At 34.9% G+C, this 20,307-nt stretch overlaps 1 protein-coding gene and 1 pseudogene across 1 annotated transcript; both read left to right on the forward strand.

The window, feature by feature from the left end:
* The first annotated feature begins 7,491 nt into the window (after positions 1 to 7,491).
* Positions 7,492 to 8,768, forward strand: LOC131617376 (uncharacterized). The gene has a single exon (XM_058888680.1). The coding sequence runs from the start codon at positions 7,664 to 7,666 to the stop codon at positions 8,684 to 8,686; it is 1,023 nt and encodes a 340-aa protein (XP_058744663.1). The 5' UTR covers positions 7,492 to 7,663; the 3' UTR covers positions 8,687 to 8,768.
* Positions 8,769 to 10,967: 2,199 nt separating this feature from the next.
* LOC131617388 (protein phosphatase PP2A regulatory subunit A-like) lies at positions 10,968 to 12,997 on the forward strand (annotated as a pseudogene).
* The last annotated feature ends 7,310 nt before the right edge of the window (positions 12,998 to 20,307 follow it).

The following is a 20,307-nucleotide window of genomic DNA, read 5'->3' on the forward strand; positions in this document are numbered from 1 at the left end:
GTGGTCTATTCCCAAACACCAACAGCTCCTTCTCCATAGTACCTGAATTTTGTTATCCCTAGATCTCACCCAGATGTAAACAAGCAGGGTGCTTGCTCTGATGCCAATTGAAAATTCTAGTAACACACGCTCGATGTCTTACTGGATGTTATAACATCCACAATTACACAACACAGATAATTATAACAGAACAATATAAAAACAATAAAGAACACATAGAATTGTTTACCCAGTTCGGTTCAAACAACCTACTCTGGGGGCTACCAAGCCAGGGAGGGAATCCAATATAAGCATAATTAATTCGGAGTTAAACTCCCCCGTTTACAACTCCTCACTTAAAACCTACCCATTACAATTCCAACCTATTCCTAGACCTGAGTATCTCCACTCACTCCCCCTCAATCACAACAGTGATTACACATAAACATAAACAATTACAGAGAGAAGACACTCTTCAAAAACACACCTTGATCTGCTTAAAAGCTTCAATCAAGAGACACACGTGCTTAAAAGCTTAGAGTGACAATAAACACACACAACCTATTCCAAAGCAATCATCAAGGACAATTGCTTGGATCACAAGAGACAGCTACAGAACTACGGTTCTTCACAATACACAAAATCTTCTGTCTACGTTCCAAATTAGGATTGCAGTCTTTTTATATGCAGCTCTTGGGCCTTGTGTAACACCCTATTTTTATTAGATTTTTTCAATTAGGATTATTTGATATTTGATAGTTGTTTGTGTGTTTATTTAATTATTGTTTGAGTAATAATTATTTGATTGTGTGGTAATATATTACTTAGCTAATTAATAAATGGTAGAATTTTATTAGAATTAGCTATTGGGCTTAATGGGAATTAGAAATGAGAATAGTGGATGGGTTAAGCCCAATGAGATAATGAGAGTTAGAAGAGAATTTTATGAGTTAACCTAAATTAGATAGAAAAATAGAAAGAAGAGTAGAGAAGAGGAAAGAGGCAAAAGAGTAGAAGAGAGAAGAGAAGAGGATTGTAGATTTCTTGAAGTTAGAAGGAGAAATCAAGAGGTAAGGGTTTGAATACAAGTTCTTGTAGAATCTATGATTGGGTAATGTTGTGTATGCTTTCTATTCTTCTATTTCATGAATTTAGAAAATGATAGGGTTTATGTGAAATCAATTGGATTTTGTGGTTTGTTCATGTTTAATGTGTTGTATGAATGACCCATGGTTAGGAACATGTTTTAGGAACCTTATATGTGTGCTAAATTTGCTTTCAATTGATGTATGGATGGTGTATGGGTTAATGGGTGTTGTATGAGGGGATTAGGGAAGAAAAATGGTGAAATCTGAGTTTTCACGCAGCCTGGGTCGACCTATGCAGAATCTGAGTCGACCTAAACAGTCCAGAAAGCCAAAAATCTATTTTTCCTTCAATTACGTCGACCTAGAGGAGTTTTGAGTCGACCTAAATGATTTTGCGTCGACCTAGAGGTTCAATTTTGAGCAAATTTTGTAAAGACCATAACTTTTGATCCGTAACTCCGTTTTATGCGCCGTTCGAAGCGTTGGGAAGCTAATGAGATTTTCTATATGATAGAGTAGGGTTGATTGGCATTTGCTTAACTTAATTATGATGTTATTTGAAAATAACATGTAGTTATATGTGTATGTTATGGATGAATCTTGTATGACCAATGTTCATGGATGCCTTATGGGATGTTAATGTCATGAATTATGTGATTGATTGATAAATGCTAATTGATGTGTGATATTGGATTGAAAGTAATTTTGTGTAATGTTGTGCAAAGTTGTAAAGATGTGATTGTGTAGTTTAAGAGATAGAGAGATCGTCTTAAATGCATGAGTCTTGTTTTGTTGCACACGTACACAAGCATGAGTCTTTGAAAGTGGCAATGTTGGGTAATCTCACGAAGGTTATTTGCTTGTCCCAAACCTAACGAGTATGGGGTTTGAAAGCTTAACGAGTATGGGGATTTGAGGTGGTTATCTTGTCCGTAGAGAGTGGCAATCGGCATGACCGAAAATGATAACGGAGGGATCCACATGCATATCGCATAGAGTCACACTGGAGTCGCACGTGTCAGTGTTAAATGTTATTATATGTGATTATGTGGTATGAATGTGTGGATGTGAATTTGATTGATATGCATATATGTGGAATGATGAATCATTTGATATGAATTAGAGAATGTGATGAGAATGAGATATATGTGATTAACACATATTTGATGTGAAATGTGGAGTGTATATATATATATATATATATATATATATATATATATATATATATATATATGTATGTATGTATGTATGTATGAGTGATATATGTGTATATATGTAAATCATCAATATATGAGGTTGTGAATTAATTGTGATGCTTAATTGTATTGAACATGTTAACTTTATATTGGAGATAAATGCATGTTTTAAGAAGAGTAAAGGATTGTGAAATGTATGCTTATTTGTGTTGCATTTCCCATTATTATATTTTCTATTTAGAATTTGAATTCTTACCCTTCTGTTTGAATGTTACCCTTGGTTGGTAACGTGCAGGTTCAGAAGAGTAGTTGTTTGATTCGTGGCTTAGCTGGAGAATTCAGAGGTTTCGTTTTGATTAGGTAGAGAGTCATATGCTCTGATCATGTAACACTTGAGGGTTTTCTTAGACTTATGTTCATGTTCGAATATTGCTATTTCTTATGCTTTGTTGAATATTGAATGTATGTGATGACTTTTGGATATGTGATTAAAGGCCATTGTAGCCTAGAATTGTAATGTTCAAGTAACAAAGATATTGATGTTATTTGAATTTTGTAGATGAATATAGTATGGGATATATTCATTGACATCTTTAATAGCAATTCGAATTGTTTTCCGCAAGCGTTTATGCATAATGTATAAGAACATGAGATTACATTTTGTGTTACAATATGATCTTTGCGTATTATGGATGTTGTATGTATGTTTTGGGATTTTCATTTGGTGAAAATCAACATGTGGCGCTCCTTTTTCCTTTATGCATGCTTACTCTGTTTAATTGTATGATATATTTGGGGTTAGAAAAGGGGTGTTACACATTGGGTTTCTTTTAGAAATAAATTAGGGTTAACCAAGTTAACCTAATTTACACGCCATCTGGTTGTTCACAGAATGTGCTGTCAGCATGATCTTTTGGACGAAATATTCAGCACACAGTAAAAGGTTTCCTAAACTGATAATTAAGAGAAATTAGAACACATTTAATAAACAATAACAGTTCCTGCTGTCACACACGGATGTCATGACATCGGTCATGACATTCACTACAGAACCTGTATTAGCTTCACACATATGCAGCTTGCATAACACAATATTAACCAGGTATGTTTTGCCACAAATGCAGCCAATCATGAAAACACCTTCAATCAACACATCTAATCATTTTCGTAAAAATTGTGCAAAAGTCAAATAAGACACTTATTATGAGACGGATGGAGTATTAAGAAATGTAATATTCATTCATTAATAATAGGAATTCATTATTTCAAGGTTTCTTTTTCAATTTAATAATATCAGTCTTTAAACTTTCACTTAAAATCTATTAATTTTTAATTAATCATCAAGTTTATTGGGTGAGATTGATAGCTTTCAATGTCAACAATAGTTAGGACTAAGAAGCTATGCTGGTGTACATAAAATAAAGGGTTAATACCTATTTTGCCCCCTGCCATATGGGGTGTATTCGAAAAACCCCCCTGCAAAAAAAAAGTTGCAATTATTGCCTTAACAAATTTTAAAAGTTTTAATTTGTACCTTTAGGCAGCTAGATCATCCAAAATGCTGATTTGGCAGATTTTTTTTTAAAAAATTTTTAATGAGCTGTTATTCCACCTCATTTAATCAACAGAGATAATGAACTTATTACCCTTACCTCTTACACCATTAAAACACGGATTTTTGTGTGCCCTAACCCATTTTTTCGATCATCATCTTCTTCCCCTTTCTCTGAAGCTGCTTGTTTTCTCCTCTTCACATTTGCTCGTTTTATGCATCTCGTTTGGTCTCTCAATTCCAGTAACATGAGTCAACCAATTTCTTCCAACTCAAGATTATCTTCAAATGGTAGAGTAACTCCCAAATATGGCCACAATGTCTCTATGAAATTATTTGTTTTAAAATCGGTTGCAAATCCAGGGAGAAAATACTAGAAGTGTAAGTTTTGGGCTAAAGGAGATGACTGCAACGCATTTCTTTGGGATGATGAAATTTCCGGTGAAAGAGATTTTAGCGATCCGGATGTAGGTTCAGTAGAAATGATTAGAAAAATTGAGAGAGATATTGCATTCAAGATGGAAGCCATTGAGGAAAAGATTGATGGGTTAAAAAAGATGAATTATGTTTTAGTTGGGTTTATTTGTATGTGGGTTCATTTCTTACTTAGTTCATGTAAAAAATAAGTTCAAGGAGTAGCTGTAACTTATGTTTTAATTTCCTTCTTATGTTCATCTGACAAAAAAAGTCAAATGAGAAGTTGTTGTAATTTCTTATGTTATATGAAGTTGTAAGTTATGTTTTAATATTACTCTTATGAGCTTTGCTCTGATATTACTCTTATGAGCTTTGTTATGATAAATTAGGCCATGAAAGTATGTTGGAATGATGACAGAAAATAACTTAAAAGAAGAACTAATTGAATGATACATAATTAACATCTTGGATTGATACCAAAGTGAAGTGAAAGTTAACATGTTCTGATAAGCAAATTTACAAAAATACACATTATGTGTTTAAGCAAACTATGTGCACATTATGTGCATCACATAGAATAATTCAAAGTTACAAAAGTACATATTATGTGCTTATCAAAATGAAAATAACACATAAATTTTTCAAAATGCTGATAACTACTGAGTCATGTGCCTAGCAATGCCCTTCCACTTCTTCTTTGAGATCTTCTTTGATGTACTACCACCATCTTCATCATCAATGGTTAAAGGTGCATCGGGTGTTGATCCAGGCCCACCATGTCTTTTTGCATTTTTCACTTTTTTCAATCTTTCACTGACCCTCTTTCTTGATGGCTTCCCAGTCACGACCTTTTTCTTAGTAGAAGATTTTTTGACATTAGTAGCAGCATGGGGTGTTTCATTCATTGCAGCAAGTTGTGTTTCATGTGATGCAGGAGGTTGCATAGCAGTTGGTTGTGTGGGGTTGTCAACTTGTGATTGTTGTTCTTCATAAAGAGTCATCATATCATTCAACAATGCATCCATCTCTGGGTCTTCTTCCACATGTCCATCAACCACACTCCCACCTCCATCAACATTTGTAGCAGTTTCTTGATGTCCATCAGCAACACTCCCACCTCCATCAACATTTGTAGTAGTTTCTTGATGTCCATTTCCATCATATTTTTTAGAGACTTTGGTCTTGGGAGTCTTTCTCTGCATTATTAAGTAACAAATATAAGAATCATATAAATGTATCAACAACATTGTAAACAAAGACACGAACACAATACCTTTCTCTCTAGTGCATTAGGATCTTGCTCCTTAGCTTGACACTTCCTAGAATTATGGTCAAATTTGTCACACTTTGTGCATCTATATGCTACACCTATCCTCCTCATCCTTGAACCACTCTCATCCAACTCTCTAAATCTCAATTTCTTAGGCCTTCCAGGTCCGTTCTTGTATTGTGGTGGCAACAAGTCTTCAGCATCCACAGTAAGCCACATGTCCATGCCATTTATTGGACTCACATTGTTTTCATAACATGCCATGTAAGCTTCTCTCATGTAACAAGGGTCAACATACTTCTCAGGATCTAAATTCTGATATCACAATGCAAAAACAACATGCCTACAAGGTATGCCCACAAGATCCCAAAAGCAACAAGTGCAAGTTTTTTCCCCCAAGATTAACAACAAATTGCAATCCATTATATGGGTGATGGACTTGCCACAAATCACCACTGCCCCATATAGGCAGCCATTCTCCACTTAAATGAGTTTCCTTATCAAGCCTTTTCCTAGAATTGGGCATGACATTGTGCTTCCACTTATCAAACTTCACAATACTATTAGCTATCCTATTCATCATATAGTTCCTAATCCATTCTACCATAGTGAGTATTTGTTTATCCCTAGCTTGTAATATGGTACTATTGAATGATTCACTCAAGTTATTCATCAAAACATCACACTTAGGGTAAAATGAAAATGAATGCTTACACCACAGTTTGGTTGGCACTCCCATCAGCCAATCCCATGTCTTCTTATCAAGTTGTTTAAGCTCATTCATCTTCTTCTCCCAAGCCGGGAAGTATGTTGCCTTTGCAGCCCCCATTAAAAGGTCCCTAATGGCAGCTCCACCACCAAATTTCTTCTTGAAATTTGCATACAAGTGTCAGAGGCAGACCCTATGTTCAATTTACTCAAACATTTCCTCAAAGACACTAACAAGCCCCTAAAACCAGCAACACACATAACAAAAGAAGCATATAACATTAGTAAAACTCTATAAGCAGTTTAACATAAAAATGAATAAGAAAGACACTTTATACCTTTTGTTGGTCTGAAATAAAAACATACTTTCTCCCAACTCTAATGTCTTCCATTAGCAATTGCATAAACCATCTCCAACTTTCTTTTGTCTCAGTCTCCACCACAGCAAATGCCAAAGTAGGGTTTGACAAGGTTGAAGACGAATAGATTTAAGAACCTTAAAAGTAGGGTTTGAAATGAAACGAAAAAATGTCACCAAATTATGTGTTTTAATGGTGTAAGAGGTAAGGGTAATAAGGTCATTATCTCTGTTGATTAAATGAGGTGGAATAACAACTCATTACAAACTTTAAAAAAAAATGTCAAATCAGCATTTTGGATGATTTGACTGGCTAAAGGTACAAATTAAAACTTTTAAAATTTATTAAGGCAATAATTACAACTTTTTTTTTGGCAGAGAGGGTTTTTCAAACAGATCCCATATAACAAGGGGCAAAATAGGTATTAACCATAAAATAAATATGACAAATTTTCATTTAACCACCTCAAATATATTGGTGGATCTCAACGTGGCAAATAGAGGGACATTATAAGCAAATGTTAGATTTATGTTGTATGCCATGTGGGGGATCGATGCCTACAATGACAAGAGTTGTGTGACTCTAACCACCTACCTCTTTTGTGAGATTGCGTCCATTTCTTATGATTTCCAATTCCAAAGCAACCTTATGATCACATGCTCATAATAATATATACAAACAATATTTTATTTCTTTCTCAATCATTGGGTCTATATTGTCTTAACCAAATTCATCAACATTGAAAGCAAAACCAATAATGTTCCTTTCGTACGTGCTAGTGTACTACAGTTCCACGCATACTCATAACAGCTCACTTTGAGCAAATAATCACCCCAATACTATAATAAACACTAGTTTGCTTTATTGTTTCACTGCAAAACAAAAGAAGAAAATGGATGAGTGGATCCTATGAACCCCTTCAACGGTACACAACCCAATAAACTTGTATTTAATTAGGTCCCCGTTGTCCCTTTCTACACACCTCCATTGTAGCTATAGAATCAATTTTATTCATGTGTCAAGATCATATTCACTTTATGTTCAATCTAATAGTGACACATTCCATTTTTTAATATGCTTATTCATCTCTATATATGCATACATTGCACAACCACATTATCAATTGGTCATCTTCTCTTATGTGTCTTCAACCTTCTCTTGTGTATTACCAAAACAAAATAAAAAAATTGTGCACCATGAAAGCACCAACCATCTTAAAGAACTTTCTCTTGCGCCAAGCTCCGGCGGCGGTAGCCCCTTTGCCGGAAAAAACCCGATTCGATCGAGAACTGTCGGCGGAACTTGACACCCTTGGTGGGGAAATTAAGTTGGCTCAATTGCTTGATGCTGCCATCAAAACTCAGAAAATTGTATTGGATTCACTAGTCAAAATTTCTTATAGAGATGATTTTGATCGTGGAGATGTTGATAAGTACTTAGAAGACAACGTTGAGATTCTTGATGTATGCAACTATTTTGTAGAAAAAATTGAGAATATCAATTACTATGTAGATGCATTAAAAATTGTTGTACATTTAGTTGATAATAGTTTTAGTCCAAAGCCTAATAAAGTTGCAACAAAACGTGCATTGGAATATTTGAATTCATCATCATGTCAAAGTGTAGCAAAGAAATCTAGCAAAGGATTGAAAAATTTGTTAAGGCAGAGACTATGTCATCATGGAACAGATATAAGTGAGATTTTGTGCGGTTCAAAGGCTATGACTTTGATGTGTTTGAGGTTTCTTGAACTTGGTTTGTCATTTGATTCAAAAAGTAGAAATTTGCCAGTGATGAAACCTTTTCAGCCTACAAGCTCTTCATGGTTGAGATTGTTGCAAGAGTTGACAAGAGAGACAGAAGCAAGTGTTGATGAGAAGAAGTTGCAGAAAAAGAGTTCATGTATGAGTGAGTTGCAGCAGACAGTGGATGCAGCTAGAGAATTGAAGGAACAGATGAAGAGGGAAAAGGAGATGAAATGTTGTGTTGAGAGATTGAAGAAAAGGTGCAAGGAATTGCAGGATGTGGTTGAGGCTATTGAGGAAAGAGTAAAAGAACTGTATAAATGTTTGATTGATGTTAGGATGACTCTTCTGGGAATTCTTTCACACCACTAAATTAATTAGATCTTATGATTAGAATAGGTAGCTAGAAAGTTGGCTAATTAGAATTAAAATTAATGTAATTAGAATTATTATCAATTAGTACTATTTTTTCTCTACTGTTTCTACTTTCTAGTTACTTTTAGTTTCTGTCATGTTCTCCTCATTACTCAACATTAGTTGCTAGTTATTTGTATATAATGATGTTGACTAATGCTATAGCCTATATGCATATGGCTTTATATGCTTGATTGGTTAGCTGAACCCCTTCACAAGTTCAATACTTCAATTTATCCTAAAGAGCAATACTCAAATGTCTATGTTGATGTAAAACTTGTTTCTTTCCTAAAGAGGGTAGTGAGAATGAGACAATACACAAAATATTTATGGTTCTTTTTTCATGAGCTATTGTAGCTGCCCATTTCAACTCATATTCTGCATTAATATATATGGTTGATGGAGAGTGGAGTATCAATTTTGACCATACTTCATCAAAAAGAAAATGAGTTTTAAGAAAATGCAATATGCTGGAATGGAACCAGGTTCATATACTTCTAAGCACTACATGCATGTCAAGATATTCTTATAAATTAAACGTGTAATACACTTTCGAACTTTTAAATTTTCTTAGGTACTTTTCGTGTTAAAGTGGATAATCATCCAAGTCTCATATTGTCAAGAATTTTGAAGGAAAAAAAAAGTGACAAGTTATTATAAATATAGAGAATTAGTTTAAGTTGATTTCTCAAACCAACACTAATCTTTCAAGTGTATTAAAAATTCAAATAGTTGTGTCTCTAGAGAGTTTATTATCAACAAAATGATGCACTTCATTACAATGACTAGCTATAAAATAAGAAAATACAAGTAACTGGTTAATACTAACTTGCCCTTTTGTTAAAAAATTCCACCTATTAGTTTTAGGGTTAAAATGTGTCCAAATAATACTTTTGGTGACTAAATTCTGACTTTGGCTATGATCTAACTGTTAGTTGCTTTTTTTGCTCTCTCTATTGGTCAACTTGTGTACTATTTGTCCTTATGTTTCTGATCTAACCTAACCGGGAGAGGCAAAATTGCTCCTCTAAACACAATCTGCACCCTTTTTCATGTTTTCCTTACTCCCAATGTTGCTTTCCAATCACAATCCCAAATGCAATCTTGGAGACTTTCTCCCTCTTCCTCTTCTGTCACTCAGCATTCTCTCAGCCTCCACCTTTCAAAGTTCATAACCCTAAACCCTCTTCTTTCGTCTCCTTCTCTTTCACCACAACCGCCGCCACTATCACCCCAATCGTCGCCACTGTCATGTCTCTTTATTGTCATCAACGCAACAAAAAGTTTCAACGATTCACATTATAAGGTAAAAGATGCAAACTTTTATGTTGTATTTTCTATTTGCAATTTTCTTCTCAGATCTGTTTTTTTTTTGTGTTACTGAGTAGTGGTTAAGCTATTCAGCTTTTCACATATATGGGTTTTTTCGTTGTTAAGGATGGTGATGAATAGAGTAGTGATGAAGAGGGCCCCTGGTTTTTGGTTAAACTTGCAGCTGTTCTTCTTAGATCTGGATTTTTGCTGTTGATATTTAGCGATGAAGATTAAATCATTTTTTTTAGATCTCTCATTATTTCTTTCATTTTTCAGCTTTTTTTGTTCAGGTGTTCGTGAATATTGCCTTCTAATTCCATGATTCATTAAATTTTTCTTCTTATGTGTTCTTTGGAATGATTAATTTATTAATTTCTATTTGATTGTAGATTTACCTCTACAGTCACGGTAGAATTGATGGTTGGCGTACGCGTATAGAGTGTCTTGCTAGCCTTTGAAGGAGCAGCGATAGAAAACCGAGTCAACGGTAGCCTAAATCTACGGTTTTGTATTATGCTAAAGATGATTATGTTTGTTTTCTGATCATATTGTGTTCAGGATCTGCCTATATATTTTATGGTGAATCGAAATTGTTTGATAATTTGTTGAGGGACATAACTTGGTTTACTTATGATTTATGTTTTTGGCAGGTTATGTTTATATGTAGTGGGTTTATCGTCGTAGTTCGATCGCCGTGGCCGCCGATGATTATTTCGAAACAAATTAGTTTTCAATATTTTTGTTTTGAGATTTGTGGCTCACTTCATAATACTGAGTTGATTTGTTTGCAACTGATTTTATGTAATTTACAGAACTGGTTTTATGCCCTTGCAGAATGACATCACTGTTTTATTTTACTTTTATTGCGTTTTTCATTTTCTGATGATTATTTCAAATATATTGAGTGTTGTAGAAATTTAACGGTGTTATGATGCCAAATACAGATCGGGTGTTTCGTCTGAACCGGGCTACATTCAGCGGTGGTGGTGGTGAAAGGCGTTCTTATAAGGCTACTATTGATTTCTCTTAAAAGCAATTTAAATTGTTATTAGTGTTGATTACCTATTTGTTTCACCAGTTTCTTTTCAAATGGAATAACTCCTCAAAGGTTTAGACACACCTATTTATTTGAAGCTTCATATGAATTGGAAATTTGGAATTTGTTGAACCTGGTGTACAATACCACCACCGACAAACCAGAAGACGACATGAGTTACAATACCATCGCTGACAAGAAAATTCAATACTATCGCATGAATCACAATGTCGTCACCGCCACCGAAAGATAAGTTACTCTTACATATTCTATTAATTGATCGTAAGTGAATATTGAGTGTTTATGAGTTTTGTGTCCGGGTTACCGCAAGGGAGTATGTAAACAAATGTTAGTGTGTATTTTTATTTTTTTTCAATCTTCTATATTTGTTATGTTGATTTGCATTATTTACTCAAAACGTCATATGAGTTGTTCTAATTCGAACTGATCTCTTTGCATTCTAGGGAAATTGGTTTATGCACGGTAGCTGTTTGTATTAAGGTCGCAGAGATGTCAAAAATGAAAACTATGATGGTAGTGCAGATTTTATATAGGATATGCAGTTGTATAGTTCTTCTTCAGTTGCTTCGTCATCGGTTGTTCAGAGTTTATATTCTTCGGCTGAATTGACTAGATTTCCGAGGTAACGGGTTTAGCAATTTTTAGACTTTGTGAATACTGTCATTTGATCATTTGACAGCAATGACATTGTAGCTATGCTTTTATAAGTACTTGTTTCTATGATTCTAATTAACTGTATATTATGATGACGATGATGAATTTTTAGGACGAAATTGGTTCCTGCATATGTTCGGCTGCTGCGCGATAATGAGGCGGAAGTACGTATTGCTGCTGCTGGGAAAGTGACTAAGTTCTCCCGCATATTAAGTCCTAAACTAGCCATTCAGCATATTCTGCCATGCGTAAAGGTATGGATTACCATAAAAAAACACTATTCTCCCAGGTTAACATTTTTATGATACTTTTGATGTCTATAGACATTAAATTGTAAATCACTGATCAAGTGTGCCTGTTGTAGGAGTTATCGACAGATTCATCTCAACATGTCCGCTCTGCATTGGCTTCGGTTATAATGGGAATGGCACCGGTCTTAGGGAAGGTATGAAACTCTATGGCTCTAAGCACATAGGTCGTACTGGCATTAATTAACATATTTGATAATGCATCAACCCAAATGAAGGAGAGCATGCATGCATGTTCTTGCTTTTAATATATTTTTGTGGTTATTGCAAGATGCAACAATTGAGCAACTTCTCCCTATTTTCCTCTCTCTTTTGAAAGATGAGTTTCCTGATGTCAGGCTAAATATTATCAGCAAGCTTGATCAAGTGAACTAGGTTTGTGCTTAAAATTGACATTCTTTGAGATTGGCAATTTACATCTCAAATGCTTTTTATTACCTTTCATACATTCCCTCTATTGAAGCTAAGGTCATGTATATGAACGTATTCCTTGCAGGTTATTGGTATTGATCTCTTATCTCAGTCACTTTTACCAGCTATTGTTGAGCTTGCTGAGGATCGGCACTGGAGAGTTAGACTTGCAATCATAGAATATATACCATTGTTAGCAAGTCAGTTGGGTGTAGGCTTTTTTGATGATAAGCTTGGAGCTCTTTGCATGCAATGGCTGAAGGACAAGGTTTGCGAAGATACCTAACTTTATATTTACATTAAAGGCGTCATATTGACTTCAACTATATTGGTTGTGGCTGTAGGTATACTCAATCCGTGATGCAGCTGCCAATAATGTGAAACGCTTAGCAGAAGAATTTGGACCAGAGTGGGCAATGCAGCATATTATTCCCCAAGTATTTTTACCATATGAACTTAATTTCTTGATGTTAATCAGCATTATACCTTAAGGCTTAAACTATGGAAAAGGACCCTCTCAACCAATGCTTTGAAATAGCTTTTGCTTAAACTTGTGGGGTTTGGATCACAATTTTTATTTGTGGCTCACTTCATAATACTGAGTTGATTTGTTTGAAACTGATTTTATGTAATTTACAGAACTGGTTTTATGCTCTTGCAGAATGACATCACTGTTTTATTTTACTTTTATTGCGTTTTTCATTTTCTGATGATTATTTCAAATATATTGAGTGTTGTAGAAATTTAACGGTGTTATGATGCCAAATACAGATCGGGTGTTTCGTCTGAACCGGGCTACATTCAACGGTGGTGGTGGTGAAAGGCGTTCTTATAAGGCTACTATTGATTTCTCATGAATGTGATGTGAGTTTAAAGTGATATATTTTCTCATTCATTGTTGAGAAAATGCATTGTTTGATTGGTTATTTTAGTTTCAACTCATGTGTTTGGAAAGGCAAAGACAAACACAGACTACTGCCCATACCAGTGATTAGCGGGAAACAGTATTACAACATTTCGGTATTGACAAGGACTGCTGATCGAGATGAAGGTGGAAAGCACCAGCTGATTACAGCAACTGTAAATGATGGAAAGCTATACATTTGCAAGGCTCACGCCGGTGACAAGAGGTGGTTTAAGGGAGCAAGAAAGTTTGTGGAGGACACTGCAAGTTCATTCAGTGTTGCCTAATTAAGAACTTTGGTGAAGGGCTGTTATTTTGCATGTAAATCTTATTCTTAAGTAAGCAAGCACTTGGAGTTTTAATTTATAATGGCTTTTTTAACCTGCTCTTTGATTAAGAATTTCAAGTTGTTACAAGCCTTTTAAGAAGCACTATAATATGAAAAATCATTTGTTGGAAGAAGTGCAGCCTCTTGAATGGATAAAACATAAAAGTATCTAAAAAATTATCTCTTAATAAGTGGTTCAAGGTTTGTCCATAAAATGGTTACAATGTTTTATTAGGAAGTGTGTTGAAAAAAGTGTATTTTGTTCTTTATACATGGAAATAGTGTGCAGTAGTGTTTTTGATTTTATTAAGGGGACATAAAGGAAATCATAACTACAGGAACAAGTGGTAAAGGTTGATCAACAAATGCTCAGAATATGCGACTTGGGGATATCTATGGAGTCTGTTAAACAAGTGGCAACTAAAGTAGATATGCACATCATGCATTAAAGAAGAATACAAAAACTAAAAACTGAGAATTAAAATTTTATTTTTTCCAAGCTTTACAGGTCGGGCTGAAACTAATATATAGGTATGTTAGAGTGAATTTCTCTTACAAACAATAGTCAAATAATTTTAACTAATAAAATACAATAAAATGTTTAAATGGTAACATCCTTCCTCAAATTATAATGGATGTCTAACCTTCCTATTTTGATAATCAAAATAGTATAAGGTACTTTCTCAGGCCATTATTATAAGTAAAGATTTTCTATTTAAAAACGGCATTTTTTTACAGTTAAATATATTTTTTATTTCGTTGTGAAAAACAAATGCGCGCACAACACCAGTACCCGTGCAGATGCACGGGTATCCCACTAGTTTATAGTAGAGGGGGAGTGTATGTTATCTATTTCTAGGAGTAACGTACATGATGATAAACTCTAGAAATCTCTAAACAACTCCTAACTAACACATTTTAATAATAAAAAACTTCACTTCTAAGTAACCAACAAGCATACTTTAAGTGGAAAGCATCACTAACAAGTTAGTAATTAGCATAACTAACTTTTTTTTTTTTGACAAACATAACTAACTTATAACTGATTCTTTTTCTTTCTCATTGAGTGTTATCCCCCACAAGTTGAAGGATAAATGTTCATCATCCCCAACAATGGATAAGAGTAAGTGAAATGGTTGAGGTAAGAGTGGTTTGGAAAAGAATTCCATAATTTGGTTCTTGAAAGAAATAGACGTCAATTTGAGTAAACGAGCTTGTAACTTCTCTTAAACAAGGTGGAAATTAATCTCCAAGTGTTTGGTGTGCTTGTGAAACATAGGATTCACTGCGATATGAATGACTATGATGTAGTTAGAGTAGAGGACAAGTAGTTTGGAGGAAGAGATTTCATTGCCTTAAAGCAAATATATAGGTCGATCTCAAGGTGGCAAGCATAGGGACAATGTAATCAAATATTGGATTTATGTTGTATGCCGTATGGGGGATCGATCCCTACAAGTGACAAAAATTGTGTGACTCTGACTACCTACCTCTTTTGAAAGAATGCATCCATTTCTATTGATTTCCGATTCCTAAGAAATCGTATGATCACATGCTCTCATAATAAATATACAAACCATCTTTTCTCAATCATTGGGTCTATATTGTCTTAAACAAATTCACCAACATTGAAAGCAAGATCCTTAATGTTCCTTTCGTACGTGGTAATGTCCTACCATTCCACGTACACTCATTAAACCTCACTTTGATCAAATAATCGTCCCCCAGCAATACTATACCATAGTTTGCTTTATTGTTTCACTGCAGAATATAAAGAAAAACGTGGGGTGGATCCCTCTGAACCCCTTCAACGGTACAAAACCCATTAAACTTGTATTTAATTAGGTCCCATTGTCCCTTTCTACACACCTCAATTGTAGATATAGAATCAATTTTATTCATGTGTCAACATCATATTCACTTTATGTTCAATCTAATAGTGACACACACATGCCTTCTTTCAATATGCTTATTCATCTCTATATATAGATGCATACTACATTGCACCACCTCATTATCAATTGGCCATCTTCTCTTCTGTGTATAAATGTTTGATTGATGTTAGGATAACTCTTCTTGGAAAAGGTTACTATTGATATTTGAGATGTTTGTGAATATAAAGAATTACTTATATATACCTCAGTTGTATCAGTTCCAATACTACTAGGTATTTTTACACTTATGAGTTCTGTCTCGGATGCTAGTTGCTTGTTATTTGTATATAATGATGTTGACTAATGCTATATGCAGTATGGCTGTACATGCTTGATTGGTTAGTTGATACCCTTCATAAGATTCTTGTAAAGTTCAATTTGTCCTAAAGAGCTTTACTCAAATGTCTATGTTGATGTAAACTTGTTTCTTTCCTGGAGGGAAGAATAGTGAGAATGAGACAATTCACAAAATATTTATGGTTCTTTGTTAGTAAAAAAAGTTCAACCTTCATAGGCAGTTTTAATGAGCTATTGTAGTAGCTGTCCATTTGAACTCATATTCCAAATTAACGTATATAGCTCATTTACTCGTTCCATATTTATTAAGCCTACTCAATACTATTGAAAAATGCATAGACCAATTTAAAATAAATTACTTTTAAAAACCAGAGTTTCAAAATTATTTTTGTGTAGCAGAAATTTTGCATAAAAAATGTATATGCTTTTTTGACGGAACATAGTGAACACTTAATCAGAAATATAATTGAAGATAAATGAAAAATACCAAATCAATTAATTATTCGATTGAGTAAAAATTCAATTTACACGAGGTGTGTAAAGCGAGTATTTTCAATTGAGCAAGAAAAACTTATTTACGAAATCACTATCAATAAAGTAAACCCTAATATCATGCGATTAAAAGAAAACTTTAAATCTAAACATGCATTCCAGGGAGGGAGGGAGGGAGAGGGAGAGAGAGAGAGTGAGAGAGAGAGAGAGGGAGAGAGAGAGAGAGAGAGAGAGAGAATATAGCCGAATTTATGGTGGTTCGACAATTTATCCCCGCTTATGCCTACTCCACTCTTCAATGGTTGCCCATTGAAAATTTGTTGTTCTTACACTAAGATTTTGACAAAATTATACAGATTCATTTAGTACAAACACACTTCGAGATAATGTTGATTCGAGTTAAGCATGTTTATCACTACGCCAAATTTAAGTTTTAGCAGCACACCTACTAAAGCGCTTCTAGTAAAAAGCGCTGTTATAGGTTGCACTAAAAACAAAATAAAAAGACACGCTAAAAAAGCGCTCTTAAAGGGGGGGGGGGGGTAATGAAAGCGCTTTTCAAAAGCGCTCTTATAGGGGGGGCTATGAAAGCGCTTTCTAAAAGCGCTCTTAAAGGGGGGGGGGTATGACAACGCTTTTCAAAAGCGCTCTTATAGGGGTCTTATAGTGGGGGATATGAAAGCGCTTTTGAAAGCGCTCTTAAAGGGGGGGTTACAAAAGCGCTTTTTAAGAGAAAGCGCTGGCATAGGTGGCCCTTCTAGAGCGCTTTTCAGAAGCGCCCTCGTAGGTGTTTTAAAATAAAACAAATTAAACTTGCCCCAATTAATTTCAAAAGCGCTTCTCAGTATCTTTCTCTTCTTCTCCTCGCGAACAAACACCCAGAATCCCTAAATCTCAGATTCTTCCCTAAATCAATTTCAGTTCCTCCGTCCTCCGTTTCCGCCTCTGTCTCCGCCTCCGTTCGCCGTTTCCGCCTCCGTCTGTTCTCCGTTCTCCCTCCGTTCTCCGTTCTCCCTGCATCCCTTTAGGTAATTTCTAAGTTTTTGAATATGCTGTATGTGGGTTGCTATATGTTCTTATTCATACTGCTATATGTTTTTGAATATGCTTATGAGAATTTGTTTGGAATTTTATATGGAACATTTAGAATCTTTAGAACTGACATTTAGAACAACACTGACATTTGGAACAACACTGAGTTTTGGTGGAAAGATTGAGGAAATTCTGAAATTCTGGGGAGTTTCATAGTTATGGTGAATTGATGAAATTGGATGATCATGTTTTGTGTTGTTGTTTGGATAATCATGGTAGAATTATGATTTAGTAAATCTTACATGTATGATTATGAGTTTTGAATCTTCCTTATTAGTTTTATGAGAGTTTAGGTGGTTTGAGTTGTGACATAAAACTAAGATTCAATGATGAATTGGAGTAAAATTAGAAGATGGAAATATGGTGTTTTGATAGTTAAAACATGTGTATAACTTGTTCCATAAATGGTGATAGATCAAAATTAGGAAATAATTAGGGGTCATTCTTATGCCATAATATTGGCGTAGCTTTTTGTTTGTTGGTTGTTGTGGTTTGTTGAATTGGAGTAAAATTAGAAGATGGAAATATGGTTGTTGTATCATTAAAAAAACCACTTTTAATGATACAAAGAAATTTAAAAAAAAAACAAAAGCTATAACAAACGGTTGCTATAGTAATAGAAATTAAGAGTTGCATTTTAAACTTTTTGCTTCTTAAGAGAAATAACACCCTCTTATTTTCCAAAAATACTTGAATTCATCCTTTTAAAATGTTAAAACTTGACACTTTTTGTTTTCTTTAAAAATGAATAATTTTATTGCATGCACTTTAGTTCATTTTAATAAAAAATATATATACATGTGTTTCTCTATTTTTTTTTTTGGTTACATGTGTTTCTCTATTTTTATTTATAATATAAGGAACATGTGTTTCTCTATTTTTTAGTTCAAATTTGCTTTCATAAAAAATGTTTGAATTTTAATATAAAAAGAAATTTCACTTTTTAAATTTATAGTTTGTTATAGTTTGTTATTTTCTTCTTTTTAAATTTTAATATCAATTTAGTGTCTCTCAACCAATTTTTTGGTTTGTGGACTTATATTACCTTGAAATAAGGTAATGTCTTCTTTAAGAAATCAGGTATTCTGATTAGGTATTCTATTATGATGATAGCTATTTATTATCTTGACAGAACTCCTTAGTACCTGATAGAGAAACCAAGAAGCATTTGTTTAGCTTAATTAAGTCATGGATAAGACATGGATGAGATCAAACCGATTGTCGAAAGAGTACGAGAAAGGGGTATGGAAATTCGTTGAGTTTGCGGTTGCGCACTCCGAAGACCCGCTTCGAATGCCGTGTCCTTGCTTGGGTTGCTGTTATGGGGATAAGGTTGACGGGAAACAGTTGGGATCCCATTTACTACGGTTTGGAATTGATAGAAGTTATACATGTTGGACAATGCATGGTGAGAAAAGTAACGGGAATGCTGGGTCGAGTTGTAATAGGAAGTATGCTTCAAACGACGATTGCACAGACACATACGATTGCGATCGAGTCGAAGAGATTGCAGAAGCGCTTGAAGAAGATCTTGCGGATTGTCCCAAAATGTTTGAGAGGTTGGTAAGCGATGCAGAGAAACCGTTGTATGATGGTTGTTCAAAATTCACAAGATTGTCTGCGGCGTTAAAGTTGTACAACTTAAAGGCGGACAACGGATGGTCGGATAAAAGTTTCACAAAGTTATTAGCCCTTATGAAAGATATGCTACCAGAGGATAATGTTCTTCCCAATCGAACGTATGAAGCCAAAAAGATGTTGTCCTCTATTGGCATGAGCTATGATAAGATACATGCATGTCCAAACGATTGCGTTTTGTTTCGAAACGAGTATGCAGCGTTGAATGAGTGTCCTAAATGTGGTGCCCCTCGATATAAGAAAAAGTTGTCTCCTGCTAAAGTCTTATGGTATTTTCCTATAATTCCGAGATTTAGACGCATGTATCGTAGTGAGACCGATTCAAGACACTTGACTTGGCATGCAGATGAAAGAATTATTGATGGAAAGTTGCGACATCCGGCAGACTCACCACAATGGATGAAAGTTGATACTGATTATCCTGAATTTGGAAAAGAAGCAAGAAACCTTCGGTTGTCATTGTCTACTGATGGAATGAACCCGCATGGTATTCAAAGCATCTCGCATAGCACATGGCCTGTGATTCTTATGATCTATAACCTACCTCCGTGGCTATGTATGAAGCGTAAGTACATGATGTTATCTATGCTAATTTCTGGGCCTAAACAACCAGGGAATGACATAGACGTATACTTGGCACCGTTAATCGAAGATTTAAAGTTTTTGTGGGACAACGGTGTGGAGGTTTACGATGGGTATAGGAAGGAAAGTTTCAACTTGAGGGCGATGTTGTTTGGAACAATTAATGATTTTCCAGCATACGGAAATCTATCCGGGTACAGCAATAAAGGTCAAAAGGCGTGTCCTGTTTGTGAAGACGAAACCGATACGACACGATTGGAGCTTTGTCAGAAGAATGTCTTTCTCGGCCATCGTAGATTCTTAAATACTAATCATCACTACCGTGGGTGGAGAAAAGCATTCAACGGAAAGGCCGAACATGGTACAGCCCCGCCTTTTTTGTCAGGTGATCAAATTTTTGAAAAGGTGAAAGATGTGAGCACTCAGTTTGGCAAGCCTTTTGCACATTCACTTGTCAAGGGTGGGTGGAAGAAGAAGTCCATTTTTTTTGAACTTCCATATTGGAAGTCGTTGTACGTAAGACATTTCCTGGATGTTATGCATATTGAAAAAAATGTATTTGACAGCG

This window comes from Vicia villosa, linkage group LG1 (assembly GCF_029867415.1).
Source record: "Vicia villosa cultivar HV-30 ecotype Madison, WI linkage group LG1, Vvil1.0, whole genome shotgun sequence".
In the NCBI taxonomy this organism is placed as follows: Eukaryota; Viridiplantae; Streptophyta; class Magnoliopsida; order Fabales; family Fabaceae; genus Vicia; species Vicia villosa.

Coding starts and splice junctions, on each gene's coding strand:
- LOC131617376 (XM_058888680.1), top strand. CDS start 7,664: ATGCATACATTGCACAACCACATTATCAATTGGTCATCTTCTCTTATG.